This window comes from Aquila chrysaetos, chromosome 13 (genome assembly GCF_900496995.4).
Source record: "Aquila chrysaetos chrysaetos chromosome 13, bAquChr1.4, whole genome shotgun sequence".
NCBI classification, from domain to species: Eukaryota; Metazoa; Chordata; class Aves; order Accipitriformes; family Accipitridae; genus Aquila; species Aquila chrysaetos.
The window spans coordinates 30293811-30308073 of NC_044016.1; the positions used below are offsets into that span (position 1 = coordinate 30293811).

At 40.0% G+C, this 14263-nt stretch overlaps 1 protein-coding gene across 3 annotated transcripts in view; it reads left to right on the forward strand.

Annotated features, from left to right (window-relative positions):
- Positions 1-10376, forward strand: part of NID1 (nidogen 1) — a 46864-nt gene extending 36488 nt beyond the window's left edge. For all 3 annotated transcript variants that reach the window (XM_030035560.2, XM_030035561.2, XM_030035563.2), the window contains 5 exons: positions 1320-1491; positions 3452-3609; positions 5574-5697; positions 6912-7024; positions 8537-10376. In XM_030035560.2, coding sequence (XP_029891420.1) covers positions 1320-1491; positions 3452-3609; positions 5574-5697; positions 6912-7024; positions 8537-8658 — 689 coding nt within the window. In that variant the 3' untranslated portion in view covers positions 8659-10376. The remainder of the gene's footprint in view (positions 1-1319; positions 1492-3451; positions 3610-5573; positions 5698-6911; positions 7025-8536) is intronic.
- Positions 10377-14263: the final 3887 nt, after the last annotated feature.

Sequence of the window (14263 nt, forward strand, 5' to 3'; positions counted from 1 at the left end):
CTTGTGTATGAGCCGTGACTCAGAAGCAGTGAGATACATCTTATTTGTTCTTTTCCGCCTCTTCAGCAATGAATATACATCCAAAATGTCATGTGTCCAGGTTAAGTGTGGTAAGTGTGATCCACCTGTGTGAGACAGCAGAGGCAGTTTAGGCTATTGTGCCAACTATTATTCATAGCAAAGTCACAGTAGCAAATTTTAGACAGCTCTACCCAGACTAAATGCCTTTTCTCCAGAAAGGTTGTTTGTGTCACATACTGTTTATTTAATGGCTGTCAGTAAATAAACTTGAGAATTAATAGAAGGCTACTGGGCCACATTCTGTCATTCTTGGATAATTACATGATGTGTGGATCTGCACTTGAAAGGTGGTTTGGTTTTTTTGTTGGTTTTTTTTTTTTTTTTTTTTTTAAGAGCTGGCTGGTATGAAGGGTCAATTCACCTTTTTTGGGGAGTGACTGTGTACAATTCTTTCTTTTTCTTTTGGAACTGAAATTGGACTAAAATTGATTTGTAGCTGGCTTTGGCTTTATTACATCACACAGCCTTCCTGCTCTTTTTCAATGGATGTATGAACCTTGAAAATTATAAAGCAGTTTTTCCTAGTGGCTGAATTAAACCTTGGAGTGCTATATATTTATTCTACTTCCTTCATCTGAGTTAGAAATTACTAATGCTAAAGCAGAAAGGTCATTATCTGCTGTTTCCTGTTGCTTTTGGAACAACTAACTGTCCAAGAAAAACTGTGCACATACAGTACTAAAACATGTTCCAAAAAGGATTGCGCTGCAAAAACAAAGAACTGGATCTAAATTCCATCAGTTAGCTAATATCATTATCTCTAGTGCTTTGGAACTTGATTATCTTTAAGTATTGCATTGGCTAAACTTAGCATAAATCCAGTTTTCAGAGGGGTGCCATGTATGCCAGTACTAAAGAAGGGGAAATATTAAGGATTATAAAATCCATTCTAGATCTTGGCCTGCTAAGGAGGGTAGAATAAGATTCTGATAATCTCTACTGTTTATTTCTCTATCAACTCTTTTTCTGTGTCCACCCCCAAAGGAAAGCTTACATGCATGATGAGTTGGTTCCCCATAGAATTTCTCATTCTATGTATTTATGAAAGTTCTGTGTATTTAAACTTCATAAGGCAAAATGCATATTTCTCTTCCAGCTGCTATGAAGTAGCTTTTGTTGGACCGCAGTCAGAAAACTGAAGAAAACTTATCTCAATTAGGAGTTATGCTTATGAGGCTGACATTGTGTATTGGGAATAAATATAATGCCTAGGCATGTTTTTCTCTGTTCTTCTGCAGACTTGGGAAGCCCTGAAGGGATAGCTGTAGATCATCTAGGTCGCAACATCTTCTGGACTGACTCTCAACTGGATAGGATAGAAGTGGCTAGGCTGGATGGGCGCCAGCGTCGCATCCTTTTTGACACTGGCCTGGTGAACCCCAGAGCAATTGTTGTGGATCCTATGAGAGGGTATGGATATGTTGTCAAGAGATATGTGCAAAGCTTGAATTTATTTATTTATTTAACATGAGCATATACTCTGAGTCCATGTTTTTAGGCTGTCTGTAGACAATAATAGGACTATCTTTTCCTAAAACAACTAACAAACAGAAATGGAACAATCTACTTGTGTCCTGTGTCTGAGTGGTAGACTGAAAATAAAACTTCTAAAATGCCTGCTAGGTAATAATGTGATATTTTATTGAGAGGTTTGTCAAATGCTTATTTGAACCTTGCTTTCAGTACATTGTTTGCAGGATGACAAGCGTTGCTCTTACCTAAAAAAATTTTTTTTGCAAGCTTACTGGTCTAAAATACTAGATTAAGCAATCTTGTATTTTCATTTCCGTCATGACAGCCCTTCTTCCTGTACAGTGTTCCTTCTTTGAAAACTCCCATGGTGTCTCTTGTGTCATCATTTTCACTTCTGTCATTCAGTTGCCTGAGAAGGTCCTATTAGGCTTCTATTTGAAGATGCTGATAACTACATACTTTGAAAATTAAGCCTATAAGCTGCAGTCACAGATATAGCCTAGCAGAGTGTCAGTAGGAAAGTTAAATGTTTTCAAGTTATGGTTCCAGCCTGCAAAAATGAAAGTATCTAAATACTTTTATGTAGTCTTTGATCTGTTGACTTTTTTTGTCTCTGAATATTGGAAGAAATACAGGGAAAATTAAAACTACTACAGAGTCCATGGTAGTGCTGCATGTCTGTTCATTACTGTCTGAACTTGCCTGCTATTGTCCTAGTGCAACTTTCTATATAGTATGGCCACTGCTGAGAAGACACATTTCAGTCAAAATACTCAGAAGCACAGAAGCAAAGAGGCTTTCTTTTCAGTCTTGAATTGCTGGGAAGCTCTACTAAATGATTGCTTAATTGATATAATAGGTGAGAATTCATTTATGAACAAAAGTACTATGTTGCTCAGGGAGAGTTTTTTGAAGATGCATCCTCATTCCAGATGTTTGCAAGCAAAGTTTGTAGTGGGAAAAGAATGCATGTGATCCATGAAAATTTGAGTGATACAGAATTAAATGAAAAAGTAATGGTATTGATTTCTCTAATTCCTTTAACATAAAATAAATTTTCACATAATAGTGGGGTGAAAACTTCTGTGGATGTACATCAAGTGACAGCATAATAAGGAAAAAACGAATGCACTTCATGGTGTGAAAGAAGGGGAGAGGCACAAGTGTAATCAGACTGAAAAGAGATCTCTGTTCATGTAGAACCCCACTGATGGAGTAGGGCTCTGGGTTCAGGTCAAGCAGCACGGACTTCTATCTCCTAGTAGACTGTGTGTGTGTTAAGGAGTAGACAACAAAGGTGCTTGCATTGAGGGGCTATGTAAATTCTCAGCCACAGAAAGTGCATCCAAGGAAAAAAAAACACCACTAACAAATGGCCATTAATAATAAAGCATCAGTGAATTAATGGCCCTCTCTAGGGTTCTCCCCTGACCATGAACTCCTCTGATTCCACTGTATGTTGCTTACTTGGTGACTGAAAAGAAAAATGTAGTTTTGAATGAATCCCACAAATGTATGCCAAATGCTGCTGCTGCTTAGTCTGAGCAGACATGATGGGTGGTGAGGAGGAGAACCGTAGACGTACATTTTGAATGGTCCTTAGAACTGTTGAAATAGAGGTCTTTTGCCTGGCATCTTGCACATAAACTAAGCAGTGTAGAGAAAGTATTTCTTCTCATCTGTGTGCTTGCTTTTTTTGTTTTTAATGGAAGGGTAACATTTGCTACATCTTTACTAGACTTTTGTTACTTCTATTTCAAAGTGCAATGTGGTCCTTCTTATTTATTTAAATGATTTAGGGTGTGTGCATGTTACTTTTGTGTCCTTAGCATTTTCCTTATTTAAAACAATTGAAATCAGTTACTGTCTTAATTCTTGCCTTTTTCTTCCCCTTAAGAAACTTGTACTGGACTGACTGGAACAGAGAAGATCCTAAAATTGAAACCTCATACATGGATGGCACAAACAGAAGAATTCTCGTTAAAGATGATCTTGGGTTACCAAATGGGCTGACATTTGATCCTTATTCCTCAATGCTGTGCTGGGTAGATGCAGGTAAAGAGATGCTAAAATTTTTCTTCATAATAGTAGTTGTTGTGGTTTAAGCCCAGCCAGCAACTAAGCCCCGCGCAGCTGCTTGCTCACTCCCTCCCGCCAGGATGGGGGAGAGAATCGGAAGAGTAAAAGTGAGGAAACTCGTGGGTTGAGATAAAGACAGTTTAATAGGTAAAGCAAAAGCCGTGCACGCAAGCAGAGCAAAACAAGGAATTCATTCACCACTTCCCATCGGCAGGCAGGTGTTCAGTGATTGCCAGGAAAGCAGGGCTCCATCACACCTAATGGTAACTTGGGAAGACAAAACACCATAACGCTGAGCATTCCTCCCTTCCTTCTTCTTCCCCCACCCTTATATGCTGAGCATGACATCATATAGTATGGAATATCCCTTTGGTGAGTTGGGATCAGCTGTCCTGGCTGTGTACTGTCCCAAATTCTTTTGTACCCCCAGCCTACTCACTGGTGGGGTGGGGTGAGAAGCAGAAAAGGGCCTTGACTCTATGCTCAGCAGTGATGAAAACATCCCTGTGTTATCAACACTATTTTCAGTACAAATCCAAAACATAGCCCCATACTAGCTATTATGAAGAAAATTAACTCTTATCCCAGTCAAAACCAGCACAGTAGTAGAATAAGTATGTACAATCCTGAAATTATGCACAGCCAATTAATGTTTATAGCTCTTTGGGCTGCATCTTAGACTTCATGCCTTTCTTTTTGGCTTTAATAATCTCTCCATTTATTCATTGTGACTACCACTGTAGCATTCACATGAGACTGTGCAAGCTGAAAGATTTCAATTCTGATCACAAAGCTTTCTAGGAATGCAACAGGTTTATATCTCTGTGTCTTGTATGTGGCTATCTCTTTAGGTAGTGCTTAGGCCTTTGTAGAAGAAGTTGTGAGTTTAAGACCAGGAAAAAACACTGATTCATCTAATCTGGCACTATTGTTCTAAAACATGTAACCTTAGGCAAAGTCTGGCTTATATTTGACTGAAGCAAGTCTTGAAAAAGCAATTCACACTAGATTTAAAGATCAAGAGATGAAGGTTCTGCCACTGACCGATTGTTAGTTTTGTGCCATTGTCTTACCAGTAAAAAAAAGTGTGCTTTTAATTCTCATTTGAATTTTTTTTTTTTTCTCCATCTTGCTGTCTTTCTCCCTGTAGACTCTGCCAGAGATGATCTCCTGTGGAAGTGCTTTTACACTTCAAGTGACCTTTCAAGTTTTTGATAAAATAAAAAGATTGATCTCTCTTTTTCACTGTAAGACACTTTCTCCAACCTTCAAATATATCTCCTTGTGCTATCTTTCTTTTCTTTTTCTCTCTTCCTCTCTTGTTCTTGCACTTGTCTCTTTTCCTTTTTCCCTTATTTTGAAACCCACTAAAGAGAAACCTACAGGTGTTTACATTCACTAGCAGTGTTCCCAAAGTGTGTAGTAGCTTTACAGCTAGACCTTTTTACACCCTATTTGCATCTACAAGTTAGATGTTCTTCCCACAGACTTGCCTTCATGGCCCAACCCAGCAAGCAGTTTGGGAACATGCTCACCAAAATGACTTTGCAAAACTGCCTTCCAGAGGAGGTGGAACTGGTTAGTGGTTGAAGTAGCCCTCCAGAATGGAGGAGACCTTCTGTCAGCTTCCACACCAGCCTGAGGATGCTGGTATCTATAGCAGGAATCTCAGCTTGTAAGCAGTGTCTATGGCTGCACTAGACATCTGTGTTCCTGTAAGTTAGCTGGTGTGCTGATTAGCATAAGCACCAAAGTACTTTTCCATCCAATCTTTGGCACATGCGGAGATGTGGCATGGGGAGGGCTTTGGCTAAGCAGCATACTGAAAGACTTCCAGAAAGTTTTACTCTGTTCATGCTTGCATGCTTATGCTTGTCCTTCGTCCCCCATGAGAGCTCTCTTGCTCTGATTCAAAGGCTTAATTGTTTCACTACACCCAGGTACCAAGAGGCTGGAATGCATGAACCCTAATCAGCTTAGTCGACGAAAGATTGTTGAAGGAATTCAGTATCCTTTTAGTGTTACAAGCTATGGGAAGAATTTATACTACACAGACTGGAGAAGGTATGTTATCTGCTAAAGAAATTATGGAGTGCTTTAATCTGTTCTTTTCCCTGGTAGAAACTGAAGTATATACTGCATTTCTCATGTCTGACCTCTCACACATTTCTTTTTTTTGCTTTCCTGGCAATAGCTGATGCAGGGTGGAGGAGTGGATCTGTAGAGTTGACCTACTGATGTTGCCAGTTAACTGAGTTTTCATTTTCAGCATAGGGAGTTGTCATCTAAGAAAATGCTCTTAACACTGAACATTTTTGGGAAAGGAGTGGGAGCTAACATGTTTCCCTTATGGCTGTACTTGCTGCATTGTAGAGGGCAGAAATTAGTCACTCATGGCTTTCTGTGCCCTATATTATCTGAATGTTCAACCAGAAATAAGAAAAAAACATTTTTAGTCTTGATGACACTTTCTTTGTTGTGAGTGATCTAAAACATTGACATATGATCAAGACTTCAGAGATTACTATATTTTCCATTAAAATATCCAGTCCATGCATTTTTAAATATTTATTTTTCCTTGACATAAATGGTTGTGTGGATTGTATCTGCAAACTCTTACACAAATTACTCCATCAATTGCAGCAGGAAGAGCTATTAATGTGTGTAAGGATTTCCAAGCTAGAACCTAACAGCTGGGAAGTGCTATTCTAGAATAGGCTTGTATAAATGGGAAACAGTGTGTTACAAGTCTCTCGGTTGACTGCCCTTTTATTTTTAGGAAGAAAAGATTGCTTATGACTAGCTGTATGCCTTCTGGATATCAGGCTTCACTTGAAATACAACATTGTCCATAATCATTATGCATAATAGCTGCAATGTCAGCTATACCACAGAAAATGTCAGAGGGGCAGAATATGGAGAATGTGTCAAAACTACTAACAGATGTGCTCCTGTAGAGGGACATTGTCCTGTGTTTGAAGTACCTTCAAAATTAGTAAGGTGGCTCCCTGCTAAATTTGTTAGCTGCCTAGAACGAAGGTTATGACATATCTGAGTTGTCTAGGAAAGATGAGGTCTTGGAGGATTTTGCTTCTGGTGTCACTTCCTGATTGTAAAAAAGAAGCAACTTCAGATTTCTTCCCTTTTTCTTTTTTTTTTTTTTTTTTTTTTTGGGGGGGGGGGGGGGAGTGTTTTTTGGTTGCTTGGCTGGTTTGGTTTAGTTTCCCCTGTACCTCCACCTTCATCTCACTTCTGTATGTTCGCTTCTGCATATGCAGGGATGCTGTTGTAGCAGTGGATCGCACGATTTCAATAGAAAAGGATAACTTCCAGCCTCACAAGCGCTCCCGTCTCTATGGAATCACTACAGCCTTTGCTCAGTGCCCAGGAGGTAATCCAGACGATTGTCAAGTTTTTACAGCTGTGCAACACCTTAGCATATAAATGAACTTAGTAGCAGCTCCCATTAACAGTCTGCCAACTGATCTAGGTATTAGTGAAGAACTGGTTAATGTTTAGATTTCCATTTACTAAGAAATTAAAAGCCACCTAAATTTTTTTTCATAAAAGCAGTTGTGGTTGCCATATGAAACCAGAATAAGGAGGGAAGAAGGGGCCTGTCCTATACATTATGAAAGGACAAGTGTATGATCAAGATGAGGATCTGACATGGCAAAAGCTGCTATGTTGTCATTGTCTAAATGGAATGCTGTATTCATGGCTAAGGCCTTATTTACTTATTTTTAAGTTTAAACTGCAGAAATACCATGGTTTTCCAGATGTCCTTAATGAGATCCAGTGTTTTTAAAAAGGGAATGTTCAGAAAACAGCAGGTAGTAGAGTGGCTGGGCTGGTCTTTCTGCTCCGTTGAATGTTAAGTTTTTCAGATACGTTATTGAAAAGCCCCTTGTGAAGCTCAGAAGAGAGGAAGTTGATATCCTTGAAATAACAATTTATTCTTTGGGAAGCAATATCACTGTTCAGTTATGTTGTTCTTAGCAATTCACAGCTAGGAGAAGAATTCACTTTTTTTATTATTACAACGTGGCTGGAAGGATAGTTTTGGTGGTTTTACTTTAGGCCTAAAAAACACCTGAGATTGTTTATCTTCAAATTATTCAATATATATAGTAAAAAACATAATTTAATTTAATTGAAAGCTTGGTTCAGAGCTTAAAAATGCATATAAATGTCATAATTAAGAAATCAGTTACGTTGTTATTTCTAGTTAATTCACAGTTCCGTTTTGGTAGGCAGTGTAAAACAAAACATCATTGTGTGCTGAGTAAATGCTTGTGTTTATAATATTCAGAACCTTGGTATCATTTCTTTCTCATCATATGTCTGTTTCAAGTGTTTTTCTTTTTCTCTGATAGATGCCTTTCCTCTCAGACCCACTGCTCCTGGCACTGTCTTCTCTTTCATTTTACCCTCCAACATTAAGGCACTCCTCCCCACTCACATGATTTTTTTTTGTTTTCATGGGTCATTCCTCTATGTTTTTGTAGTGGGTGGTATCCAGGGATGATGTTCTGTAGCATTTTGGACTTTGCCCCCCGTGTTGCGCTTTCTGTATTTCCTTACTCACTGTCTCTTGGTTCTAATGTCTGTGACCACTTGGCCAATTTATGAAGGGCATTTCAGGAACAGCCTGGTTTTTTCATGTTGCCTCTCCTGCTCTGTCCCAGTATCTGGGTCTTTCTTTGAGGTGAGTATCAGAAGCTGACACAAGGGATATGATGACTCCCATCTCCCCAGAGCAGTTTTGTTTCACTCTCAATTTCGTTATGGCTTGTTTCTCTAGTGTAGTCATGAAATCTGCACTTTTTTTGTATCTATGTGGTTTTTATGGCTCTTTTGCTTTTGTTTTTCTTTAACATTTTACACCTCTCTTCTTTCCCAGGACATAACTACTGTACAGTGAATAACGGCGGTTGTACTCACCTCTGCTTGGCTACCCCAGGAGGCCGTTCTTGCCGCTGCCCTGACAACACAGTTGGAGTGGATTGTATAGAAAGAAACTGAGCATTAAAATAAGCTTTAGAGCAGCAGACACCTTTTGAAAATGTGCTGTAAAAAATTCACTCCTATCAACACAATCAGGCCCTAAAGATAAGTGCTCCATGCTGCTGACAGCAAGCCACAATGCACGTATGCAGACGCACACACAGGCAATGACTGTTTTGTAGCAGTTAGGCAAGACAGAACTGGCCAGGTGGGGTCCAACTACATGTTGTTCCTTGTAGTATTATTTCCTTGCTTTTAAAGGTAAATGTGGAGGCCCTAGGTGCACCTGTGCTGGGCTAAGAGGAAATATCTCTTGGCAAAATTGAAGTAACAAATACCAAACAGAGTAAAGGGATGGCATGACTCAAATCCTGAGAGTGGGTTGTACCTCAGAGCATGCAGCAGTTATCTGCATAGTGGCATGCTTAGCCCATCATATATGCAGCTGGACCATATCTCTAGCTGAGAAACAACCAAAGGGTCCCAAGGGTGAATAGATGTGGGTGGGAACACCCCGTAATACGACATTTAATGCCTAATTGCATTCCTTCCCACTACCAGTCTTTCCACTTCCAAAACCTGAATCTCAACTTTTGAGATTATGGAAATACTTTATCCATGTGCTGTGAGGGTAGTTCTCACCCTGGGTCATGTGTTCCTTTCCCACAGCACATGATTCTTTATAGGTAATCAGCACTGCTTAGTGGATGTATTTGAAGTTTTTGTTGGATTTTAAGAGATTTATTCTATTTCAGTCTGAGGTGGATTCCTGAGGAGTTTCCTAAAATCCACTAAAGAAACTTCAGATATAGATCTCAATTGCTGATAGTTCATCGAAAAATGGATGTTTATTCATTTGGAGGTGTTTGGTTTTAAAGGGACACACAGTCATATTTGTTTCCCAAGAGCTTTTAAAATAATTTTTCTATGTTTGATTCTGTAAGCCTGAAAGTGGTCTTTGAATCCTATCCTAGTCATCTTTCTTCTTTAGCAAACCATCCCATGCCTTTTGTAGACCATGAGAAACCATGGCAGTTAAAAATCTGATTTCCAGAAAAGTCACCTGTGTCTTGGTGCTTAAAGGAAAAAAGATGGTGATGCCCAATTTGTGTACCAATGTTCAGTAACAGCAAAAAAGTGTGCTGAAAATCAAAGCAAAGTTGATGTTTTTATCATCACCAATAAGTTTGGAGTGGGGAGGGAAAATCAAAATGCATATTCTTATGTCAAATTAGTAGTACAAATCTGGTAGTGAAGTTTGGCTTCCACACTGTGTATTGGAAAGGAAGCTTACCCACAAGCCAGTCTGCAGCAGCAGAAAAAAACAGGGCTTGGGAGCCTTCTGCCAGAACACATTTCACAATGTCATGATCAGAACAGTAATCTAATATCCCCATTTCCTCACTCCCTTTTCAGACATTACAGTAACAGTTTTAAACAGAGCCAATTCTTAGTCCTAACTGTGTGACATCTTCCTCTGTAATTGTATATTTATCATAAAATAACAAACCATATAAACATGTAAAAGATTTTTTTTTTATAACTTTTTATAACTTTTAATTCATTTTATTCATACACTTAATCAGGTATGTCTTACTGTAAATATCAAAAATGTGTTGAAATGAAGGTGCTTGATAACTCTTTCTCCAGAATTATTCACTTATCTGGTGAAATATTAAAGTTTACACTCTGTACAGATATCTACAGTACAGTCAATAAAAAATTTTTGGTTTTTATTTTCTGTAAAAAAAAAGTCATGCCTGCAGAAGGAAGTGATATGTGGTGTCTCAAATCTCTTTTCCTGTTGAGTTCTGGGTTTTAGCTAACTCTCATATCTAGTGATGATACTTCTCTTCTAAGATGCAACACTATAGGGGAAAATCTGCTGCTGGGACTTTTGTATTTTGAAACCGGTAGGATACTTTTATTCAAAACAAATATGTGAGAGCACTTAAAGAACATGCAGCTCCCTCTGTTTTGACACAGACTTTTTACTGATTGTTAACTCTTGTTTAACTTTGTCAGGTAAGCATAATTCAGTTACACAATATTTCAGACTTCTACGTTAGTGGAAATATAGGGCAAGGACTAGATTAAATGGGGGACAGAATTTATCCCTCTGCTCAAAGATGCCCTGGTACCGAGTTTCTAGGTGACAGGGTGATTTCTGCCTGGTGCCACAGCACACCAGCTGTCTGTGTGGCTGCAGATGTGCTGTGGCTGCAAGGAAAGTTGCAAGCCAAGTGAAGTGTGGCCTGTTGGAGGTGGTGATGCTGAGATTTGAACTCCTCAACTTTTACTCCTACAGCATGTCAGTGCCTCAATGAGGATGGTAAAAGGCTCTGTAGTACTGTGTAGGTGGACAGCTGGAGAACAGTGTGCCTGTCAAGTGAGCCATTGGAAAAGTGGACAGTGGGGCAGCAAGGAGGGCTACTGGGATCTAAAGGGTGGTGTGTGGAGTTACAGGAGGAGATCAGCGTTGATCCATGCTGGGGACTACACATGGAATTGGAGGGAATTGGACCTTTAGTTCATTCTTTACTGTAAGCTTTGATTTTTTTATTCTGATCCTTTAAAATTGATTTGGACCAACACAATATTCCTCTTTGTGCATTATGACAATTACTAATTTACTAAACCCCAGTCAGCTAATTCTGTGCTAAGCAATGACAAAGACGTCAAGGAAAATACGCCTCAGCAGAACTTCTAGTGTTAATGCATGAGTTCCTATGTAGTCTGTAGGGCAAAGAAAGAAACAGTATTACTATGGCCTGAATTTTTAGACTGAGTGACTGACTCTCTGTTAACTCTGGTGTCACATCTGGCAGTAGCTAGCACTAGATTAGGGGAAGCTTCAGCCAGCAGTATAAATGTGGCAGTTTGCACAACTTCAAAGCAACCTTCAGCGTTCCAGTCACCAAAAATGAGGAACTTTTAAAAAGCTCAAACATCAGATTTTGTTTCTCAGCAAATACTTGTAGCTAGCTTCGGCTGTTGTAGCTCTGTGTCAGAGTGCAGCAAGGGCAAAGCTGTTCCCTCAAGGCAAGGAGGCCAGCTACTGAGCACGATAACAAGTCCAGCAGAAGCAGTGGCTTCACCAGCAAGGAACCAGTCCCACCATAGCCCAGGTGAGGCAGACAGTGCCGATGAGGGTGGTCGGGTTCAGCCCAGGGGCCAGACCACCAAGCAAAGCTGTAGTGACAGGGTAGGTCCAAAGTCAAGTTCGGAAGTTGAGTTGGGGTCAGGATTGGGCTTGGACACAGTGACCAGGAGCAGTGATTGCCAGGCAAGTGCACAGTGGTGAGGCAGGCCTGCAGTCAGTCTGGGAAGTTGGCCAGGATCAATGGGGTGCGTGGCTGTGGCACAGCTCAGGCAAGGACCAGGATAAGAACCTCAACTTTAAAGCAGCCTTGAAGAGAAAGAGGGTTGCCCTCACTGAGGCCTCCCAACAGACCTGTGTGAGGACAAGCCTCTGCTGAAGTTCCTTCAAGTTTTCTTCATGCCTTCTGTCAACTGGCTGGCCTTGAACTCTGGAGTTCATTCCTGTACATGTTTGCTTCCTCATTGAATCTTGCTAAATCTTTGGCCTCTAAAATTATCTGTGGTGTTGAGTTCCTTATTGTAAATGCAGCCTGGGCAAGAATCTCATCCTTTGATAAGACTTGGCATTAGCCATTCCAGGGTGTCTGTCAGTTAAATGTTCACAAGTATTTTGAATGATAAAAATATGAATTTTCTGTTTCCCCCTTCTAACCCTAGAGAGTTAATGGCATCTTTTTATAACACAGGGTTTTCTCATGCTGACCTGGGTCTAATTAATCTACTCAATCCTTTTCCTGACTGTTGCTTATTAGCGTCTGACTGTTGCAGTATTGCTCAGGAGCAAGTAAATTTCAGATATATTTTTACATTGTGTTTTCGGTTAAAAAAGTAATGGAAAATGGGATGTGTTTTATTTCATTATTAACATTATTTTTTATTATTATAATAGACTAGGACTGGTAATCATGTCAGTCTCTGGTGCTGTGGTGCTTGAAGAAAAGATTCAGTGTAACTGCAGTTCACCTTTTTTGCTACAAAAACTAGTAGATTCACAAGTTTTGCAGGAAAGGAGAACAATTGCTTCAATGGTTAAACAAGAGACAAAATACTCCTTAGTTTTATTCAGAGGTAAGTTAAATGTTTTCTTAAATGCTTCCACTCAAATTGTCCAGCACACAAAAAAATATTTAATGGTAAGACCATTGGTGATGTTCATCAATGATGTAATAAGTTGCGAAAAAGTGAGATCTACTGAAAGTAGCACTGGCTTCCTGATGACTTAATGGGGTGGTTCAGCCACCCTTCCATTTGAAGGGTGTTTGAAAACAGCAAATGTACTCAATTTTTAACCTGTAAAGAACTCCCTCCTTATGGTGAAAATCCAGTGTGGCTTTCTGAAACTCAGTGTCCTGTCCAGTGTCGTTCCAAGTTGGCAAACTGCTTATTCTGCAGTTCTCCAATTGCACAGTTTTGTCACAACATATTAGATTTTTAACTTGCAGGCATATAATTAAGAATGACAGATGATTACTAGAGGATAATGGCCCCTCAATGGCAGTGTCACAATGCATCAGTTTAACCTATGGTTAAATGTAAACTGGTTTTTATGTAGTATTTCATAGAGTATTGCTTGGAGATCTTGCTGGGGAAAAAAAAAAAAGCAAGCAGGATGTGAAACACATATGGCCATAGAGACTACAGTTGTGAGAGGGCCCCTGCTCAGCCTGTCTGTAAGAACTAAATACTACCTCCAGAGCCCAAGTCTCCAGCTGGGGATCTGGCAGCAGTTTGTTCATTAAGTGATTGAATCGCCTCCTTTGTTCAAATTCTACTCCACTTGAAATCTGTCCTTTATCTTAGAAATAAGTTTATGACAGCATGTCAGTAAAATAGGTGAAAGATCAGTATATTGTGTCCTGCAAATGTACATACTGATGACTCTGGAGCTTTGCTTGACTAACAAAGGGCTCAGCGGCCAGTGGAATGCAGTGAGTGGGCTTCCCTGCTGCTTTGTGGCAAAGCAGATGGGGCTGCAGTAACTTAATGCTCTTCTTTTGTTTCCAGAAGGATTCTGGAGTTGATGAATGGGGACAGACTGCCATTCCCAAAAGTAGCCAGGATGGTATATTTCAGCCTTTGGCTTCTTTGTCTTAAGTGTTCACCAGAGTCCATTCCGTTTGTGGTAGTGTTGCTCACCCTGGGCAGGCAGTGTTTCCTACCCGATGGGGTGTCTAGAACAGAAAGCGCACAGAGGAGCTGTGTAGTGCAGGGCCTTCAAGATGAGGAAAATGGCCTGCTGTACAGATGTTGATTGGTCATGCCAAGTGGCGACTGTGGATCTGATCCAATAACTTGTACAGCAGCACTGGGGATGACACTGGAAATCTTCCCAGGAGCTGAGTGTAGGCTTATGGAGAAAGGGAATTGTGGTAGAAGGCAACTGAAGAGGAAGATGGCAGTGGATGCAGATGTGGATGCAGTTTGGGAGGTGGGGGGAGCAATTATCATGATGGTTGCAGTACTGTGCTTTTGTGGTCTTAGGTTAGTTCAGCAGTACGCTGCTGGGGATAGGGTGAGGGAG